Source organism: Bubalus bubalis, chromosome 2, assembly GCF_019923935.1.
Source record: "Bubalus bubalis isolate 160015118507 breed Murrah chromosome 2, NDDB_SH_1, whole genome shotgun sequence".
NCBI classification, from domain to species: Eukaryota; Metazoa; Chordata; class Mammalia; order Artiodactyla; family Bovidae; genus Bubalus; species Bubalus bubalis.
In genome coordinates, this window is record NC_059158.1 from 77864710 (window position 1) to 77887035 (window position 22326).

Genomic DNA, 22326 nt, shown 5'->3' on the forward strand with positions numbered 1-22326 from the left:
AGGTAATGCCAATGGTAGCACGCCAGGTTCCTGTCCATGGGATTTCCCAGGCAAGAACACTGGCCTGGAGTGGGTTGCCATTTCCTTCTCCAGGAGCTCTTCCAGACCCAGGGATTGAACCCGTGTCTCCTGTGTCTCCTGCATTGCAGGCAGATCTTTTACCACTAGTGCCACCTGGGAAGCTGGCATTTTAATCACCACCTTCCTTTAAACTGATACTTTGTTAAACATAAAGACATTTATTTTACAAGGAAACTTCAACTGCCAACAAAATGGGAAACCAATATCATCTGTCATAAATTGCAAAACTGTAAAATAAATATATAATGAGGATAATAATAATGTATTTCTCTATCACTCAGTTCAGTTCAGTTCAGTCACTCAGTCGTGTCTGACTCTTTGTGACCCCATGAATCGCAGGACGCCAGGCCTCCCTGTCCATCATCAACTCCTGGAGTTCACTCACACTCACGTCCATCGAGTCAGTGATGCCATCCAGTTATCTCATCCTCTGTCGTCCCCTTCTCCTCCTGCCCCCAATCCCTCCCAGCATCAGAGTCTTTTCCAATTAGTCAGCTCTTTGCATGAGGTGGCCAAAGTACTGGAGTTTCAGCTTCAGCATCATTGCCTCCAAAGAAATCCCAGGGCTGATCTCTTTCAGAATGGACTGGTTGGATCTCCTTGCAGTCCAAGGGACTCTCAAGAGTCTTCTCCAACACCACAGTTCAAAAGCATCAATTCTTCAGCGCTCAGCCTTCTTCACAGTCCAACTCTCACATCCATACATGACCACAGGAAAAACCATAGCCTTGACTAGATGGACCTTTGTTGGCAAAGAAATATCCCTGCTTTTTAATATGCTATCTAATGGTCCATATAACATGCTTTGCAACACCCTAGACTAGTTACTTGACTTTTTCTTCCTCATCTTTGAGTTATTAGCTTAAATATTCCTTCCCCACCCCCCCAGCACCCCCACCTCCCCCACCCCCGCCCAGGGAAATCTAACAAGCTCCTGTGCTGTGCATCTTCCAGGCCATTGCTACATAACATTTAAGAGCCTACAATACCTGTGGTTATCTACCTGTGGGATGGCTGCTTCTCCCACTGGACTTAAGCTTTGTGAGAATAAAATGTGTGTCAATTTTGCTCACCTCACATCTCCCTTATGTCTCCAGTGTGGAACCCATTGTTAACGCTTTAAAAAGATGTATGGGATGAATAAATCAGTACCTGTATGAGATTATCACTTGGCATCAACCAACTCCCTGTGTTTGTTTTCATGCTCGCCAATCCATATTCTAATTGCGTGTCTCCAAATTCTTTCTGAAAGGAAGAAGAGGGTGGCCTAGGCTGGCAAGTCAGAGTTACCAAAAATGCCTACAAAAGCATCTCCTACCCTGTGTGTCCTTGTGCAGAGCGACTTTGTCACCCTCCCATTACGAGATGAGTTTAATTCCCTCCTCTTGAATCTAGATTAGACTTAGTGACTCACCTGAACCAGCACACGTGACTTCCAAAGCAGGTCAGAAAAGGCTTGCAGCTTTCACCTCTTTCTCTCAGCTCACTCACTGCTTGGCTGCGCCTCTCAGGACAAGCTATCACAGAGCCCAAGCCAATTGGCTGCCAGCCTCAGCTGAGCCCGATCTTCAAGTACCAGGGCTCGGTCATCAGGATGGTGAGTGAGGCAGCCTCTAGGAGCGTCCCACCCCCAACCATCGAAGTTTCCCAGGTGAGGCCCCAGATGTTGTGGATCAGAGCCAAGCCATCCTTATTTACCCTGTCTGAATTCCTGACCCACTGAATCTGTGAGCATAGTAAGATAACTGTTGTTTTATGCCATTAAGTTTTGGGGTGGTTTTTACGCAGCAGTAGATAAGGAGAATAGAGTTTGGTACCTGAAAGTGGGATTCTCTCATAATAAACCCCCAAACCACAACCCACTGGCTTTTGACTGGGAAGCTGGAAGAAGCTTGTGGAAACAAAGGAAAACCAATAAAATGAGAACAAGCAAAGGCTACTTATTCAAAACTTGAAAGGAGTCAGCCACCACCATTTGCATTTTGGCACACAGTCAAAGGCAGACAGAGGAGTGGGACAGTTTGTAGTGGAAAAAAGGGGAAAACTTCAACTATGCCCTGGTTGGAGGCTGTTGGCATGGAGATATACTGTACACAGACTAATTAGAAGTGGAAAATCCTATGTGATTGGTTAGGATGAACATTTGGCTTTCACTGGTTGGTCCTAAATTGGAAGCAGGGATAAAAATTAGGGAAGCTGAAGTTATTAATCAAGTCCTGGTCATTTTGGGCCAAATGTTGCAAGAGATAGCTATCTACTTTTCTATAGTCTGTCTTATAGCAGGCTGGATTTCTGGGCTGGTTGCTGCTGCTGCTGCTGCTGCTAAGTCACTTCAGTCGTGTCCGACTCTGTGCGACCCCATAGATGGCAGCCCACCAGACTCCTCATCCTTGGGATTCTCCAGGCAAGAACGCTGGATTGGGTTGCCATTTCCTTCTCCAATGCATGAAAGTGAAAAGTGAAAGTGAAGTTGCTCAGTTGTGTCCGACTCTTTGCAACCCCATGGACTGCAGCCTACCAGGCTCCTCCGTCCATGGGAGTTTCCAGGCAAGGGTGCTGGAGTGGGTTGCCATTGCTTCTCTGGGATGGTTGCTATAGTTAATAGGTTAGTTTCCTAGGCTGGCTGCTGCAGATTGTGGATGAGAATTTTTATGTATTATACAGCCCTTATCTGTTTGTATATTCAGTCTCTCAATGTCTTGAGAGGTTTGTTAATGAAATCTGGATGAACCTTGAGAAGACTGTCAGTGAAAGCTAGAGAGAGGAGGAGGAAATTGTTATTGGAAGGTAGAAAAAAGATGACCCCGCTAAGTTGTAGCAAAAGGTTTAGCAACATCACCACCTGTGATTAACATGAAAAATAGAAGATATAACAAATGAACTAGTGGATCTGGCTAAGGAGATTTCCTGAAAGAATGCTGAAAGTGTCAACTGGTTTCTTTTACTTACTGATGACAAAATATAGCTATGTTTAATTTTGCAACAACATTTAGAGGAAGTATAAAGAGCTCCAGGCAGTCTTTCTAAGCAGCAAAGCATCCTCAGAGTTAGGAAAGGCCCTCAGTGTAAAGGTCAAATCAAGGGTGCAATCAGGAAAACAGTGTCTCAGAGTATAGAGGAAGCCAACAGTATGACTTTATTTTTTTAAAGGCCTCGGGAAGATGTAAGATGGTGCCTCATGAACCATTTCAGACCGATAGATAATAGGCCTTTAAAGGACCTTAAGACTAGAAGACTCGTGTCTTTGGTCCACAAGTCTTCAGATTGCAAGGAACTGCAGTGACGAGACTGTGCCCACAAAAGACAGAGACACCTGAGAAACCGCTGTGTGGATCTCAGAACTGAAATCCTAAATCACAATGGACAGTTGTATTTTTCCCCTTAAAGATTGTATCTGAGGCAGTTTAACATTAAAATTATTAGTATTCAAAGAGAACATTTTCAATCACAGATTTAGACTGTATAGAGAGTGGCATTAAATTGTAGGGTTTAATGCAGCACATGTGTCTTCTCAGTAGTGGTACTTTAGATGGATACAAAGTGAGGAAAATGTAAACAAGGACACAATTTACAGAGGAAATCATATAGACCTTATGAATAAACAGTACAGAAACTCTGATTTTTAAACCCTGAGCTGGGAAGGTACCTGGGATTGTTTAAACTCAAGTATAGAAGCTGGCCATTAGCCCTGCTCCAGTGAGGAGCTGGAAGTAAAATGAAATTAAGTTTAAACGCAGTAAAACTGTTGGTTTTCAGTCTATGTGTTTCTGTTTTTGTCTGTTTTCTAGAAAGCTTTCCCATTTCTAAGAGAAAGAGATGGTGGTGGTTTAGTCGCTAAGTCGTGTCTGACTCTTACGACCCCTTGGACTGTAGCCCACCACGCTCCTCTGTCCATGGGATTCTCCAGGCAAGAGCACTGGAGTGGGTTGCCATTTCCTTCTCCAGGGGATCTTCCCGACCCGGGAATCGAACCCATGTCTCCTGCATTGCAGGCAAATTCTTTCCTGACTGAGCTTAACCCACAGATGGAAGGATTGGAGCTAAGAGGCGAACTTCCATGATCAAGTCAAGGACTGCCTGTTTCAATCACAGTCCTGTTTGTGGATTATGAATCTTTTCAGAATGCAACTAAGTTCTGTATCCACTGTCCAGGAGAAAATAAAGGTACAGAAAGAACTTGGCATACAGTACCCATTCATGGACCCCCATGTCCATGAATCTCTTGGCCAAATATATTAGGATAAATACAAACGACAAAATTCCATAAAGCAGTTAATGAACTTCATGTTTTATACTTTGAAATGGAAAAAGAAATATCTAAAGGGTTCAAGAAGTAGACCATAGCTGCATTTAAGTAATATAATCCTGTTTATAGAAAAGCAAACATTTATATTATATATAAAACAACAGTAACAGATTTTTTTATTCTAAGTTATTTAACTTATATTATCAAATTTAATCCCCCTGCCTCAACAACCCTATAGAGCTTACCAGGTGGCACTAGTGATAAAGAATCTACCTGCCAGTGCAGGAAAGTGAGTGAGTGAGTGAAGTTGCTCAGTCCTGTCCGACTCTTTGCGACCCCATGGACTGTAGCCTACCAGGCTCCTCTGTCCATGGGATTCTCCAGGCAAGAATACTGGAGTGAGTTGCCATTTCCTTCTCCAGGGGATCTTCCCGACCCAGGGATTGAACCCAGGTCTCTCGCGTTGTAGACAGACGCTTTACCATCTGCGCCACCAGAGAAGTCCAAAAATTTTTGACTTTTAATTGTAAACTTTTCCTTAATAGCCAAAGCAGATTTCACCATTAATAACGTCAGTGTTTCTCTAGGCCAATGCAGGAAACACAGGTTCAATCCCAGGCTTGGTGAGATCCCCTGGAGAAGGAAATGGCAACCCATTCCAGTATTCTTGCCTAGAAAATTACAAGGACAAAGGAGCCTGGTGGGCTAGAGCGCAGAGGGTTGCAAAGACTCAGACACGACTGAGCATGTACGCATGCCCAACAACCCTATAAATTAGGTACTATCATTATATCTATTTTGCAAATGAGGAAACCAAGTCTTGGGGAATTAAGTAGTTTTCCTGAAATTATATAGCTAGGTATGGGTACAGGCAGTTTCCAAACCCAGAAGGAGACACACACACACTCAAGCTGGAAGCCACATAGATTAGGAACCTCTGGCATATTTAGCATCAAGGTCAGGGCCAGGAATGGTGCAGGAGATCAATAAAGATGTGTTGATTGAATGAAAGAACCAAAATATTAACAGTGGTTATCTATGAAGGGAAAGGATAAAGTGGCCCTTTTATTTTCTGCTCTGTTTTTTATTTGGATTTCTATGAGTATGTTGGTGAAACATTGTTAGTGTTTAATAAATAGCTATGTGCATCTTTATATTTTCCATCCCTCGTGCATACAGGCGTGTTTGTGGGACTAACTCTCACCAAAGGGAAGCAGGTAGAAATAATGTGTCTCCTTTAGTCTGAGGCAGATATGAGACAAGGATGACTGGGGACCATTCTTCAGGTTGGAGACTATGAGCTCTCCAGAACTGAGGCTGCAGCTTTGTCTCCCTGTGTGATCTTGTAGGGTAAATGTAGATGAATTTCAAGTTGTTGTTTACGACTCCTTGAATTATCTTGTTGGTTTATTTGTTTATTGTATCTTTACTGCCCTACTAGAATATCAGTCTCCTAAGAGGAGAAAGCTTATCTATCCTGTTCACTGCTCTGTCTCTGACTGCCACATGAGAAAAGCCCTATAAATAGTGGAATAAATGAATCACTGAATGACTAAAGTCCTCTGGGTACCCAAGCATGGGCAAAGCTGGAAAGCAGTGATGGAGTTTTCCATAGCAACAGCCTAAGAGAATACCCTTTTGGGGGTGAGAACTCATTTTGAGGACTCCAGCAGACATAGGCTAGGAGGAGCTGGTAAGGTGACACCATGTGACATCTTTTAAAGTGATGTAATTCACAACTGCCACAGGAAGACTCAGCAGGAGCACTGCTAATGCCTGCCTCTGGAAGCACTGTGTGATCCGTCAGGATACTGGTTATGGTTTAGTTACTGTAACAGACAGCAAATAACAATGGCTTAAACAAGATGGTTTATTTCTCTCTTAGAAGTCTAGTAGGTAGGCAGCCCAGGAAAGTTGGGCTGTTCTGCTTAAAGTGATGGTCTGGGGACTCCTATTCCTTCTGTTTTTTTATTTTTCTAAGGTCTTTTAGGATGTTGCTCTTATCTACATGACTGACCTGGAAGCCCACCACCATTATATACATTCCAGCCTCAGAAAAGGGGTAAAGAGGAAGGGGAGGGCATGCAGCTTTCTTTTGAAGATGTTACTGAGAGTGGCATATATCACTCAGGCTCACATTCCATTGGTGGGAACTTAGTCATGTGGCTACACCTGACTACAAGGGAGGCTGTGATATGTCATCTCCAGATAGAGAGTCATATGCCTCCCTAAAACCTGGGCATTACTATAAGGAAGAAAGGAAAGATGCATGCTGGGGGATAATTAGCAATCTCTCACCAGTGAGGAGGCATCACAGCTGATGCTGAGAAACTCTTTGTCCAAACCTTAATGGTCTATATATGTGACTCCATTTTTTTTTTTTTTTTTGACAAGCTGTGTCACAAGATATGATAGTCATCCTCTAAAATGGCCTCCAGGGATTCCCACCTCCTGGTATTCAAATCCTTATATAACCCCTTTCTCTTGAGTAGCCTTCTTCAAGTGAACAGAATGTTGATAGGCTGTACTTCTACTTCTTAAGGAGATTACAAAAGATTTACTTCCATCTTCCTAGCATATTTTTTTTTAAATTGCCTTCCCAGCTTGCATGTTTTGATGAAGGAAGTGGCCATGTTGGAGGGACTCATGTATTAAGAAACCGTGGGTTGTCTCCAGAATATAGCCAACAAAGAACCGAGGCCCTCAGTCCAACACCCCACAGAGAACTGAGTCCTGCCAGTAGTCACTTAAGTCTGGCAGTGTATCATTCACTGGGCCAGCCTTCAGATGAGGCCCTGGTCCTGGCCAACACCTTGACTGCAGTCTTATGAGAGACCCTAAGCAGAGGCTACAACTAAGCTCTGCCTAGACTCCTGGTGCTCAGAATCTGTGAGATAATGTGTGTTGTTTCAAGCCTTTCAGACTGTGGTATTTGTTATGCAACAAAAGGTAACAAATACAGAGGAATCTTTGCCAAGACTGTTGCCAAATGCTCTGGATCTAGCCTCTTAGGACTGCCATGCCTGTTCCTTCTGAGGTATGGTCCGTCCGTATTCCTGTGGTGTTGGAGAAGACTCTTGAGAGTCCCTTGGGCAGTGAGGGGATCAAACCAGTCAATCCTAAAGGAAGTCAACCCTGAATATTCATTGGAAGGACTGACGCTGAAGCTGAGGCTCCAATACTTTGGTTGCCTGATGTGAAGAACTGACTCATTGGAAAAGACCCTGATGCTGGGAAAGATTGAAGGCAGGAGGAGAAGGGGGCGACAGGGGATGAGATGGTTGGATGGCATCACTGACTCAATGGACATGAGTTTGCGCAAACTCTGGGAGATGGTGAAGGACAGGGAAGCCTGGCGTGCTGCAATCCACAGGGTCACAAAGAGTTGGACATGATGGAGTGGCTGAACAAGACAAGATACCTGTTCCTTCTGAGGTATGGTCTTTCCATATCATCAGTCCCTCAGTCCTCCACATGACGTACATCACTATCAGCTCTTTTCCATCACCATCAGAGAGGTTCTCCTTTTCTCCTCAGCTCTGGCTTCCTCTAGGGACCCTTCTAGTTTTTTCTGTTTCCTTTGAATAGTCACTTAGCACAACCTTCTATATGAGCTTAGATTTTGATAACAGTAGTCAGAAAGATGCAAGGGGATGACTGCTAAGGCACTGGGAAGTTGAGATTGTCTCAGAGAAGGCAGGAGACCCAGGATATGGGAAGGGCAGAGGGAGCCAGATAGCAGCCTCTGACAACTACCACCCTACCTCTGCCCAAACAGCTCAGGGTAGAGAGAGATCCTGGTGTCGTCCCTGAGTCTTCTCCCACTCTTCATGATCCTTAACTCTGTCTTTTTCTAGGCTGCTGGGTTTCCATTGAGTGTACTTACTCATTAATGTATCATAGATGTAACGGTTGCTCCATTTGATCAGACATGCCCTCAGCTGTCTCCTCTGATAAATGAGAAGGTCAAACTGGATGGTTTTAAAGTTCTCCTCCAACTCCAACATGTTAAATTCTCTGTCTCTAAGTACCGCTTGGGGGGATTTATCTGGTCACAGAGTGCACCCTTGATCTTTCAAGGTTCTGGGGAACTCCTTGGGAACATGCCATAGTCAGCATCAACCTAGCTTTTTGTTGTCATTCACTAAGTGTTCTCCTAAAGTACCCCAAATCAGTGATGGGCAGTTCAGGTTTGGAGGCAGAGAAAGAGGCTCATTCACTGGAAAAAACTTTGAAGCTATTCTCATTTATGTTACAAGCTTCCCTTGAACTTATAATTCATAACATCTTTCTATAATTCCAAAGGTCAGAAATAAAATGTTTTTCAAAGAAATGCTTTGGTTTGAGAAACAGACCTGAGATGAGCCAAGAAAGATTTGGTGGAGAAGGAGAAGATGGGCTGAGGAGGATAGCAGAGAAGTCAGAGAAATTGAAGACTCTGGGTTTAGATAAATATCTAGGGATTCCCTGGTGGCTCAGAGGTTAAAGCGTCCGCCTGCAATGCGGGAGACCTGGGTTCTATCCCTGGGTTGGGAAGATCCCCTGGAGAAGGAAATGGCAACCCACTCCAGGGTTCTTGCCTGGAGAATTCCATGGATGGAGGAGCCTGGTGGGCTATACAGTCCACGGGGTCACAAAGAGTCAGACATGACTGAGCGAATAGTCTCTACATAAATATCTACAACTTCCTAAATTTTGGCCTCCATTGAGAAGCCCTAGAGCTCTGCAGTTGCTTTAAAAAGGCTTTTTTTTTTTTTTTTTTTAAAGCAAAACAGAGGCTTGAAGCAACTGTGCTTGTGTTTTAGAAATGCCATCTTTGCATTTCTGCAGCATGGAGTGTACCTGTATTTTCCACTAATAGTGGTATACTTTATACATGCCCTATGATAATTAGCTATTAATCATCCAATGACACTAGAAAACAAAACTGCTTATTTAGCTGAGTATTCCTTTGAAGGAAACAGATGTTGTTAAAAGTCATTGTCCCACGTGTGGGGGAAAATTCCACTAACAAATGGAATATGATTGGTGATTCAAAAACGTAAATCTTCCATGTGTATTCAAATACTATGATAAAAGGACAATTGTCTACATAACTGTATACCATGCACAAAAGAATCACTCTACAATTAAGACTATTGCTGTCTTTTCATCAGGAGTTAGAAGATTGTCAATTGAGTCTCTCGACTGGGTGAGGGATTTCAGCCAAGTGGCCTGTCCATTCTCTATTTCCCCAGAATAGCTTGTGTGTGGTAGGCTTGAATTTGCTTATTTCCATAGATTAATCTTATGCATTATTAAAGGCACAATCTTCTAAACTGAAGTGAAGTAGCTCAGTCGTGTCCGACTCTTTGTGACTTCTAAACTGCTGCTGCTGCTGCTAAGTCGCTTCAGTCATGTCTGACTCTGTGTGACCCCATAGACGGCAGCCCACCAGGCTCCCCCGTCCCTGGGATTCTCCAAGCAAGAACCCTGGAGTGGGTTGCCATTTCCTTCTCCAATGCATGAAAGTGAAAAGTGAAAGTGAAGTCGCTCAGTCGTGCCTGACTCTTAGCGACCCCATGGACTGGAGCCCACCAGGCTCCTCCGTCCATGGGATTTTCCAGGCAAGAGTACTGGAGTGGGGTGCCATTGCCTTCTCCAGACTTCTAAACTAGTGGTTCTCAAAGTTTAGTGTGCATTGCAATCACCTGCAGGACTTACTAAAACACATTTTTCTGGGTCCTTTCCCCAGAGTTTCTTATTTAGTTAACTTGGAACTGGACCCAAGAATCTGCATTTCTAACAAGTTCCCAAGTAATGCCAAAGCTGCTGGTCTGGGGACCACACTGTCTTGAACTCTCAGCTCTATGTAAAAACCGAAATGATTTCCGAATGCTACAGGTGGAGTTTGTGGACTGTTTGTCAAAGCAGAAATATTTAAGGCATAAAATAATTTAATATTGTTTTACCTGCAGTAATTTAATTTCTCTTTCCTTTGTGTTGTAATAGGAGGTTCATTAGTTGCTTTTTACTTAGGCCTTGTATTACATTCATTTGTGTACATGTCTTATCTCCTTTATGATTATGAGCTCTTTGAAGGATTGTGTTCATCTTTGAATCCTCAATGAACCTTAGTCATCAAATAAAAGGTGAATTGAATTTAGTTATGTATACATGTTTTGAATTTGTTTTGCCTGAGTTTTCTGCATCTAGTATTATAAATAACAAATAATGAATTAATTATGCAGCTCATATTCTTAATTATATATATCAACATAACTGACTTCAAGGGTATGATGTCTTTAAATTTAGTTAGGTCAAAGCTTGTAAATCTAAATAGTTATATTAACATAATTATTGAAAAGTTGCTTTTACTTTTCAGTTCTGTCACTGTACTATGAAATTTCCATACATATAAACAGGACTTGGCGATGTGCATCATGGTACAGCATTTATAAAGACTGACACCCCCAGAAATGTTATCGTCAAAAACCAACATTAAGAGCATGTGAATACATTCTGATAATACTCTGCAGAGAGGCTGATTTACCCCAAATTACTTTGTTCCTCTTCAATGCCTTTAACTATATATTTTCAAAACCTGGATTTCTGAAAGCAGTTGCCAGAATCCCAGGAATACCCATATTACTGTTGTATCTTTAGTAGCCTTAATAAAATGTATTTGGATTTTTTTGGTTTCCAGATTTTAGATTTGAAGCATTTCAGCTTGAGAAAAGCCTGTAAAGGTCCTCCAAGTTCAACTTGTTGAGGTCCACGTCTCCCTGACTGCCTACTCATACTCAGCTTAGGTTTAAAAAGAAGAAACCATTAAAGAGAAGAACCAACCTGGGGTAAGGAAGGCACTTTCCAGGGGTCCATTCTAACTGAGAAAGTGATCAAGCCTTTTCCTTCAGCTTCTATACAGTGACCCTATTTCCACCCCTTTAGGAATGTCCTATCTAAACAGGATCTTCCAAATGTCTGTTATACCCCATGGTCCTGTTATTCCCTCTGATCTGCTTCCCTTTCCCCGACTTCAAGATCTCCATGCTACAGAAGCAAGAGGGCAGCTGCAGCCCCGCACCCAGCTTCTAGCTCCTAGCTGCTCAGCATGGGCGGGCCTGCTGTTCACAAGCCTGAAAAACGACTCATGAAGGGAGTACTTTCTCCTTAGAAAACTCAGCAAACTTCTCCTCCAAACCCAGACTCAGTATAAAATCTGTCACCAGAATGACAGTTGCCATTTCTTGGCGTTGTCTGTGGAATATGGAGAGAGGACATGAACTTCATCAAGGATCAAACAGAGGAGAATAAAGACTTTGAAAGAAAATCAAGTCTGCGTTCAATATAAGAACATTAACAAGGAATAAAAACAGCCAAATCCTTATAGGTCCTTAGCTCAATAAATAAAGAACTCTGTTTATAAATTTAGGTAATCATCTTTTTAATACTTTTTACTAATTAAAATTTATCCAACTGGGTATTAACTCAAACCATAATCCTTTACCGTATTTTACAATTTTACTCTTAATTGTGATGGAAATACTTTCCCATCACAATTGGCAGTAAAATGATGTTCACAAACCCACAGTAAACAGCAGTCATATACTGCAAAAATAAAACATGATTTGAATCTATAAATAGAACTCTAAATTTCACTCACTCACATGTAAAATTTAGACCAAGGAATATAAATGTCTATTAAAAAGACAATAGGTTTTAAATAACTAGAGTTTAGAACCCTTCAAGTCCTGCATAATAGAGAACAAAATAAAATAATAGGCATAAATACACCAAGAAAAGGAAGAAAGACATATGACACAAAATGAGTTTCCATGCTAGAGAGGGACACAGATATATCAAAGACATGTGGCAACCACAAGCAGAGACATACAAAATATAAGAATAAAACTTGCAAAGGCAGAAATAAGAGAAATAAGCTTTCATGGTACCTTACATAGAGTTTTAGGAAATTGCTACTGAACACTTTTCAAATTAAGACACGTTTTCCCAACTGTAAGCATAAATGAGGATTTACCTTTGATACTTGCCTTGTGAATTGGCTGAAATTAAGCTGAAGGCTAGATGTTTTTCACCCATGTTTCAGATTATGCTAAACACAAAATCATTAGAAAGCAACCATGCAACTGAACAGTTTAACCTTTTTTAACCTTGTATTAAAATTTTTTAATACACTTATTTTTTAACCTTATATTAAAAAATCAGGTGACATCTAGATATAGCCTTAGACCTCAGAAAATTTTAGTATATTTTTGATGTTATGGTTTTGGCAAATAACGAAAAAATAGTTTTGCTATAAAACAAACTTTCATGTTACAGAAGGCAGACCAAATATTCATCATGCTGAAACAACTTTTTGAGAACTGAAACCCTGCAGATTTTTCATATACAGACTTGCCCAACTTAAGATAGCTCGACACACAATATTTTGATTTTCTGATGGTGTGAAAGTGGTACACATTCAGCAGATACCAAACTTCAGATTTTGATCTTTTCCTGGATTAGCAATATGCTGTAGGATATTCCTGTGATGCTGGGCCGGGCAGTGAACCACAGTTACCAGAGAGTCACACAATCACCAGAGTAAACAAACAAAACGCAATCACCCTGTACCTATACAACCATTCTGCTGTTCACTTCTGTACAGGATTGAATAAACTGCATGAGACAACCAACACTGTATTATAAAATAGCCTTTGTGCTACATGATTTTGCCAGTTGTAAGTACTCTGAGCATGTTTAAGGTAGCCTAAGCTAAGCTAGGTTAGGAGTATTAAACGCAATTTCAATTTATGATATTTTCAACTCGTGATGAGTTTATAGGGACATAACCTCATTTTAAGTCAAGGAAGATCTGTATCCAACTAGGAACTTGATTTATTTCCCCTGAATTGAATTTTGGTATTAGGTAGACGATCAAAACATATTAGTTAATATAGTTTATTATGTGTTGTGCAGAAACTACTGCAGTTCACATGCATGGGTTGAATTATGAATTAAGTGTCAAATACCCTGTTAGGGATTATGCTTCAGCATAATTACTAAAGACATGGAAGGAGAAGTATATAAAGTCTAGAAAGGGAAGTCATCAAAATGTCAGCATGAAAATGAATACTATACCAATCATCACGTGCAAATCTTCAATTGATAAAAAATTGTTAACAGTGAACCTGTGAAACTATTTTTAAAAAGTTTAAGATTGTCCATAACTGTTTGATTACCTCTTTGCTGAACAATATCACTTATTCATTATAGAAAGGACCATTATATAAGTTACAGTGTCCATAAATTAATTTGAACAATGCAGACTCTAAAAACAATCGAGGAGCAATTAACACAAGGATCTTTATACAAAAATGTGCTGAGTCTGAACAACAGAGAAAAATTTACTGTTTACAAATATATTGAATGCTACATGAATCAGGTTACCATTATAGTGGCCCAATAATGAAACCTGCCATTTTGGTGTATTAATCTAAATCTATGTCTCATTACCAACATTCACCTTTCTATCTAGATGTTTTCCTTATCCGTTCCTAGTTTATTAAACTATTTTGGCACATGTTTTCATTTCAAAGCTGCCCTTGATCTCATACTCTTTTAAGTTCCCCATTACACATTGTATGACTTGCTTTGAGTGGCCCTCAATTTGGTACATTAGCAAAGCATAATTACATTTACCATAAAACAAAGCTTAAGGTTTGAATCTGATTCCCCAATCGACGATTTTCTAGTGAGATAGTGTTAGTTTATATAACTAGTCATGATTTAACGTGGTGAGCCAACACAAATAAAAGTAGTTCGCAATTTTTGAGCTCTGAACAACTTAGTAGGTGTTAATGTAGGCAAACGACCACTTTAGTGACATTCTGTGAAACTCTCACAGTAGACCCAAAACAAATGGGAAAGATACTGCTTTAAACTGAATACCTACAGTCTAGAAGTATTAGAATAGAAATAGAGTGCAAATTGTGGTGAAAAACTGCCTTTTCTACAAATACTGTTTGACATAGGTTTCTGCCAGAAGCAATCTCATCAATATTAATTTTTCAAATAGGTATGTGTTATTAGGTTGACTTAAAGGAAAATAAAGCAACATATACAACACAGTGAAAAGACTAGTACAATGGTGAATAATGCAGTTGTATTTTCTTTAACATAATTTACTTTCATTACCAAAACTATTCCAAGTTAGTGGTCAGCTAAAGGTAAATTTGCACAATTATCCCTCGAGAAAAGCAGAAAACTATAGAGTTGTTAACAAGTTCAGAAACATGTAACTCCAAATTACCTAAATTAATAATAACTCAGTTTCTCCATGTTCTCATGTTTTCAAATGGTTCATTTATCAACTGTGTTAAATGTGACATGACTTAATCATGTCACGCTTATTTTAGAATTTTCTGAAATATCTTTATATTATATTTGCATGCTACTAAAACAGTTGCTTAAAAAATGTCTATTGACACTTGAAGCCATCATTAACATAGTTTCTTCAATTGGTTTTTAAAACTCAGTTGAATTGGGTTCTGGGGTCTTTAAGTAAAGCCTTGAATCCAGTTGGTGGATTCAACTGGATTCAAACTTTCTTTTTGGATGATGGCTAAGTTCCACATAAAAAATAAATTTTAGTTTACATTAACAGTTATTTGCTTCTGAACTTTTAAATTTGAATTTCATTAAAATTTCTGCTAAGTGTGCTTAATTTACATAATTCACGCATATTTTCTTGCATACTGATGTATTTTAAAATAATTTTTGGAAGTCCTAAGTGGTTAATACCATAGTAGGTTGTAGTTCAATGAAACAAATAAAGCATGCAGCAGCAGTTCACATTTTAACAGCTTACATAATCTAATACATTTCTTCACTGTCCAATTTGTATTTCTGAGCATTTTATAAACTTATTTTTCAGTATAAACATGAAATGCTTTCCTACACTTGGATAATAATATCACATTATTGTGACTTCCTGGCTTCTACTTGAATAATGGCATAGAATTTTTTTCTAAAGCAATTGAAACAGATTTGCACTGAGAGGAAGGAACAGTCTTTCAGCTGTACCAAGTTGATCTAGAGCCTGTACTTTTACCAAGCTTTTAAAATTTGCAGGTTCAATTAAGTAAAAACAGAAGAAAGTGATCTTTCATCAGATGACTTCATTCTACTTTTAAAAATTATAAATATTGTATTTTTATATAAATTCCATATATATTTTACCTTTCTCTTCACCATCACAAAGTTATAAGAAAACTGTCTTCAACACCTTATCTGTTTAGATACTAAATTTTTTTTCTTAATGACAAAGTTAAAGTTATAAGGAGACTTTATCTTCAACACTTCATCTGTTTGAATGCTAAACAATCATAGCTGTCAATAAGCTAGTAGATTCACTACAGTATTGTCAGTTGTATTTCTTTACCAAGGGCATTCTCTTTCACCTAAGAGAATCATTTCAAGCCTAAAGGAAGCCCTTGGTGTTTTTACTCTCCAACAAGGATTCCTCTTTTCCTACCATCTGCCAAAAAACCTTTTTGGCTCTGAAGTCAATCCCAGGGTATGGTTCAGGTGTGAGAGTTTCTGTAATTCTTCCTAGAAATGATTCTCAAGAATCTTGATGTAGATTAAGATCACACATTAGATGTATATTAGTGTTACTGTGCAACATCTTTATTACTATCACTTGCAAACGTCGTAGCCTTGAGAATTTAGGCAGCTTAAGCTGCCCGTCCCAGGTAAAGAGTTCCAATCTGTCATTAAATAATCCCCAAATCTCTAACGAGACTAACTGGTTCTAAGACCTATTCCCATAATGATTTTAGTAGTTATTACCTTGTCCCAAATTACAAAGTAAAAAATGCTATTTCTTAGGAGTGTAAAAGTAATTTCCATCTCAATTATGTTGCTGGTTGAGTTTTACTTAATACATTAGTTCTTGGAGCACAACCCTCCTGCTTTTCAAGAACTTACCCCTAAGTTTGACGTCAAACAAAAGGCAAGGTAACACAGTGTGTTAACTGTGAAGTCCTATCAATTTATATACACCTCTACTACCATGAAAAAAAACTAGTCCCATGGAAATTTGGCATTAATGATACCAGTCAATTTAACACTGACAAAATTGAGAACAATTTCTGTTCTTTGCTAGTTCTAAGTCAGAAATTGAGGTTTCAGTTTCAGGTTAAAAACTCAAACAGTTGTAAACTTCACATTTAAATTTTCACATTTTAGAGACAGGTGAAAAACCTAGAGATGAGTATTCCTGGCTCCTCCCTGAGAAAAATCTTAGTCTACTGCAGTGATTGAAAAAATAAAGTCCCAAGACACAAAGGGGAGCTAAACTTCCAGGCCTAGGGAGAAATCCCAAAGTGGCTATTGTAAAACAATACTGGTATGATTTCCACAGCAAAATAATTAAGAGAACAAGCAAGACAAAGTTGTGTATCATGACGGGGCTGAAATACAGAGAGGCGGTTCTTTCCGGAGCAAAGACCCATCTGAAAAAGGGCCCCCAGTTACTCTGTAACTGTCCAGAATCTCATCTTGAACAGATCCTTGAGTTACTAGCACTTCTGCAGACCGCAGCATGGCCGGCTGCCAGGAGGAAGCCCAGTTTACCTGTGAACTCTGAGAGTACCAACAACCAGAAAGACACAGGCAATTCACCAGATAAAAATATCGCGTACTATATGTACAGCAGGTATCAACTTTTAAAAGAAGCCCGACAGTCTCCGGTCAAGTCCTAAGGCCGCGCGAGAAACTCAAGGTGTGATGGGAAAATCTTACCCTAACCTCTTAACCACAAAACTGACCCTGCCCTCCTACTTTCCGCATCTTTGCGCCCAACTTACGTGCCCAGAACCTTCCAAACCAAAGAAGCCTCGGACATAGGCAGCCCACAGGAACCTTCAAATTCCTGGCGAAACCTGACCGCTTTGTAAAGCCTCCCGGAAGAAGAAAAGATCAAGTGAGACCGGCTCAGCGGGGTCTTGCCGAGGTGACCCCGGAATTAACGTATTTATTTTCACGCTGCAACTGCTGATTGCTTTACAGAGACAATTCATGCTGTAGCTCTGCATGGAGCTGAGGACAAAAGTAACATTTTAATTAATGTTATTATAATTATTAAGAAAGCTATTAAATAACCTGTACAGAGCCCGGCCCAGTCCTAGCAAAAAACTCTGAGCACTATTTCAAATCTCTCAAGGTCCTTCCGTTTTGATTTCAGTAGCGTCTGCTATACACAAAGGTCAGCCCAGGATGGGTCCCCCTAAATTCAGGTCTCCCAGATTGGGGGAAAATGGTTCAGAGCTTCATTTTCCTGGCGCCGAGCTCTCAACTCTACCACCCCTGCTCCTCCCGGATACAGGGTCCCGTCCACAGGCCGGCCAGGGAGCTGGAGGCCTGGCGTCGCCCTGGGAGGCAGGCAAGCAGGAAGAGGCAAGTGCCTCTGTTAGGTCTTCCTTTGGCCGGCTGCCCACAGGCCACCCGCCCCCCCCCCCCCCCTCCGCACCCGAACCTCCCCGAAGAGGTGCTGGGTAGGGAGCCCGAGGCAGGAGAGGTCTCGATTAGCCCCTAGATGGGCTTACAGGTCCCGCGGGTCCTCCCGCTTTACTCCGGCCTCAGCAACTTTGAGCTTCTTATTCTGGTGCGTCTTGACGTGCTTGGCTAGGTGGTCGCTGCGCATGAAGCGCTTGCCGCACTCGGGGCAGGCGAAGCGCTTCTCGCCCGTGTGAGTCCGAAGGTGCCGCTGCAGCTCGTCCGAGCGCGTGAAGCTTTTACCGCAGAAGAGCCAGTTGCACACAAAGGGCCGCTCGCCCGTGTGCCAGCGCAGGTGCGCCTTCAGGTGCGACGTCTTGCCGTACACCTTGCCGCAGCCCGGCACGTGGCACACGTGCTGCTTCTTCTTGCCCGGCTCTGCCTCCGGGGCGCCGCCCGCCGCTTGGCAGTTGGGGCAGCGGCAGCGGCGGCACCTCCTGGCCGTGGCCGCCAGGGGGGCCTTGGTTTGCAGCAGCGCAGCGATTTGGCTCTGGTACTGCGCGAAGTCCGACGGGCCCAACACCAGGCCCCGCTGCAGCGCGGCGGCGGCAGCTGCAGCGGCGGCCGCCGAAGCGGGGAAGCGCGGCGCGTGGGGGCCCCCGGCGCAGGGGCCAGAGAGGCTGCCCCCTGGAACCCCCGAGGTTCCCGGGCCGCTGCCGGCCTGCGGGATACTCCACCACGGGAGGTCGTCGGGGGCCGAGTTGGGGGACAGCTGGCGGCACGTGGGCGGCGGTGGCGGCGGCGGCGGGGGCAGCAAGTTGGAGTAGCCGGGGGGCAGCGCGGCCTGGGCCGCGTAGGGCACGTAGGCGGGCGCGCAGCTGGCGGGCAGCGCCGCCATGCTCGAGGGCAGCATCTTGACCGGCGAGAACTCGTAGGGGTACGAGGGGTCGGCAGGGGGTGTAAGCGGCAGCTCGTGCGCCGCCCCGAAGGACGGCTGCAGGTGCGATTTCTGTGGTGTCAGCCCCAGGCTGGGGTGCGGGGGCGGCAGCGCGCCGGGCGAGTGCGCTGGCATGTCAGCGGTCCACGGGTGAAAGAGCCTGGAGGGCGAGCCCAGCGCGGGGTCGTAGGATACCTGCAGGAAATCCGGGGGCGCCGTGGCGCCCGGCTGGCCGATACGGCTACAGGTGGCGGCTAGCAGCGCCAGGGGCGAATGCTTGCCCAGGTCCGGGGAGGCGCTGGGGGTGCGGTCCTGCATAGGCGGCGGCAGGGGAGGGCGGAGAAGAGACAAAAGGTTAAGCGCTCCAAGCGCGGTCTCCGGGTCGGCCCGCCTCCCGCACGCCGGCTGTAATACCGCCGCCCCTCCCCTGTCCCGGCTGTCCCTCCCCTGGCCGCCGCACCCTGCGCACGCACCCACCAGTTAGGGGAAACTTTTGGTGCCCTCGCTACCTGGATGCAGAAAGCGCGAGCGCTTCCTGTTAAACTACTTGGTGCAGAGAGTCGCTATCCAGTCTCAAAGTAAGCAGGCACAAAGTAGGAGGGGAGCGATCCGACGGGCCACTCCCGACTCCGCGGTCAGAAAGGGTCTGTAAACACCCACAGCCCGGCTGCTCATCTACCTTCCCTCCCATCTTTTAAGCTCTCATTTCCACTCTACTCTCGCGCTCCTCCTCCGCCCGCCCCAGGAGGGCCCAGCGCGGTGAGCTGGGGCCGGTTTTCAGCCAGAGGCGCACCTCCGAACAACCCCCGCATACGCGCGTCCCTCCCCCCAGAGGCCACACTCTTGACACCAAGGTTGGGTGTGAAGTTGGTACGGGCACCCCTATGTCTCACTTCATTGGCACCCACCTAGCGGGATTCTCTTTGAAATTCAGGAGGCACAGAGTACCAGGAAAGATCCAGACACGGCCCTTCCCACCTTTCCCTCGCCCGCCTCCAAGCCCAGCCCTGACCTGGAGGAAGGCCTGTAGCGAGTCGTTCCGGAGGACGGCCACGGCGGCCATAGCTACGGCTTGCGGGCCGCTGGCTGCGGAGCAGGGCGCTGCTGAGGCATGGAGACCCGAGGGCGAGGACGAAGGGCCGCCTAGCGTCCCTTCCCGGCGCCCGCCCTGCGCGCTGGGGCCCTCCCTGCCCGCGCCCCTCGCCGCACCCCGCTCGCTCGCCCCGCGCGCGGTCTGAGCGCTTCAGGATCACCTCCAAGAATTTGATAAGGACTTTGCTGGGCCGCCAGCCAGTCAGAGGGAAGATTTATGGCTTTGAAGTTTGCCGCTACCCAATCATCAAAGAATAGCGGCTCTTTCAGAAGCGAAAGCAAATCCTTTGAATCCACAAAGCTCCTATGGTGTGTTTGTTGGTCTGGATAAAAGAACTGATTATTAGGGGGGATGGGAAGGGAGGAGATAAAGGCGGGACAATTAATGAAGTAATCACTATGTGGGAAATGTATATACACAAATAATTGGATTTTCCTGATCAAAGGGGGCCTTGCCGCCTGGAGACCCGCGCTTGGGTTGCTTGAGACACTCGATCCCCCTCTTCCCCCTACTCCCTTGCAATTAAAGATTTGCACCGAGGCAGCGCCCAAAGTGACAAAGTGTCTTTGTTATCTCCAGAGAAATCTGCCTTCGGCTTCCAGGCGCGGGACTTGGAGACGAAGATGAGGGTAATTCTCTTCTCCCAACGTACTTACACACCCTACAGCCGGACAGCAAACGCAGAGGCCCGAGCACATCCTCACTCCTAGCACACCTTGGACCCGAGGGAGTTCCCGGGGCTGGGCACGGGAAGACCCGCGCCCCGCTGCCGCGTGCTCCCGCCTCCATCTCCAACCCGGCGGCAGCCGAGAGGCCGGCAGCTCTGTGACCCTGGGCGGGGCCGGGCGGCCGCCCAGGGCGCGGGATAGTAGCGCACACGCTCCAGTGCCTCCCGCCTCTCTTGCGACGTTCCTCCTGGCGATCTGGAAGTTCTCCGGCCACAACTTTTGCAAATAGTGAGCCTGGGAAAAACCCAAGCCGTGATTACCGCCAAAGCTAAGCTTGGCAGGACACCCAAGACAACCCGAGGGAAAAATATTTGCTATCTCGCTTTTCTCTCTCTGTGCAGGGCCCTGACCTCTATGAGGCCCCACTGAAACCCCCAGAGATACTAGAAATCCCCACCGCCGCGCTAAGGCCCACCAGGCGAGTGCGCCCTCTTGCAAGCTGCGCACACCTGCAAGGAACTACCGGGAGAAAACAGTAAGGCGCGGGGGAGGAAGCCTGTAGATGCTGTCGTTGAGCAAACCAGAGGTTGTACGAGGGTGGCTCTCTAAGTGGAAAGAAAAGTCCATAAAAACTGTTGTTCCTGTCACCTTTGTAAAGAAAAAGTTCTTCAGTCTCGGGACACGCTTCCTTGGGCTCAGGAAAACGCTCCCTACAGTGTATACTCCCCCAAACCTTCGCTGCCAGTCATTGCCCGGCCCAGGAGGGACAGCTGGCCATCTGCCTGCCTCCGGCCCAGGGAGCGTCCTGCGGGGACCGTCCGGACACCCAGATCTCATCCGGTAGGGCAGGCGGGGCTCCGCGGTGTCTTTACCGCGTTGGAAGGCATTAGGGGCCGGGAATAGCCGCTGAGGCCTCCCGCCGGCGGCCACGGTCCGTGTGACCGCTCAGCAGAGTGGGCCCCCTGGGCTGGGCCTACTCTGCTCCGCGTACAACGTCCGGGTACACCGCTTCCTCTCTGAGAGGCCGCGGACCGTGCAGGGATCCTCTGAACCATCTTGCATCCAGCCTTCCTGGGTACTGTTCTCCCGGTACCGCAGGAGACTTACATGAGAAGTCGGATGAGGTGGTCCAACTTGCCTTGCGGCGCCAGCGGTTAGCCCAACCAACACCAACTTCTGATTCGGAGTCTGGGCCGTGTATTGGTGCCCTCTGCACTCACATTGTATGCTGTGTGCTTAGTCGCTCACTTGTGTCTGACTCTTTGCGACCTCATGGACTGTAGCCCACCAGGCTCCTCTGTCCATGGGGATTCTCCAGGCAAGAATATTGGAGTGGGTTGCCATGTCCTCCTCCAGGGGATCCTCCCAACCCAGGGATCAAACCCAGGTCTTCCGCACTGCAGGCGGAGTCTTTACCGTCTGAGCCACGGGAAAGCCCAACACCAGGCCATCCTCCATGCCCAAAGCCAGCAAATAGAAACATCTTGCTGAAGAGGAATGGGCTGAATGCAGCCCAAATACTATGTTTGAGCACTTTGCAAGTCCTGTCCTTGCATGCCCGTCTTCTTTCCAACAAGGTGCCACCCAAGATCGGTGAGCAGTGACTGCACAGCTCGGCTGACACAGTCTGACTGCTGAAGAGGTGGTCCCAGTGCCCTGGGGGCCAGGAAAGAGAGGGGACTTAGTGTTTTGCTCCCGAGTCCTGGCAGACCTACATCTTTCCACAGGAGAACAGAGATCAATTACCTGCGAAACCTGGGACAGGAAGGAGCCCTTTCCCACATACATGTCAGAGGCCAGGGAGTCCTACGGTGCACAC

The 22326-nt window shown here is 44.9% G+C and overlaps 1 protein-coding gene across 11 annotated transcripts in view; it reads right to left on the reverse strand.

The window, feature by feature from the left end:
* Positions 1 to 21039, reverse strand: part of SP5 (Sp5 transcription factor) — a 72844-nt gene extending 51805 nt beyond the window's left edge. The window contains exons 1-3 of one of the 11 annotated variants that reach the window (XR_006547467.1): positions 1496 to 1545; positions 1234 to 1326; positions 764 to 823 (exon numbers count right to left, since the gene is read on the reverse strand). Coding sequence is in view for 8 of the 11 variants with exons in the window: in XM_025275121.3 (XP_025130906.1) it covers positions 17916 to 19058; positions 19759 to 19809 (1194 nt within the window). In the remaining 3 variants the exon portion in view is untranslated. The other 10 variants (XM_044933974.1, XM_025275146.2, XM_044933976.1 and 7 more) reach the window with 10 other exon arrangements.
* Between the last annotated feature and the right edge of the window lie 1287 nt (positions 21040 to 22326).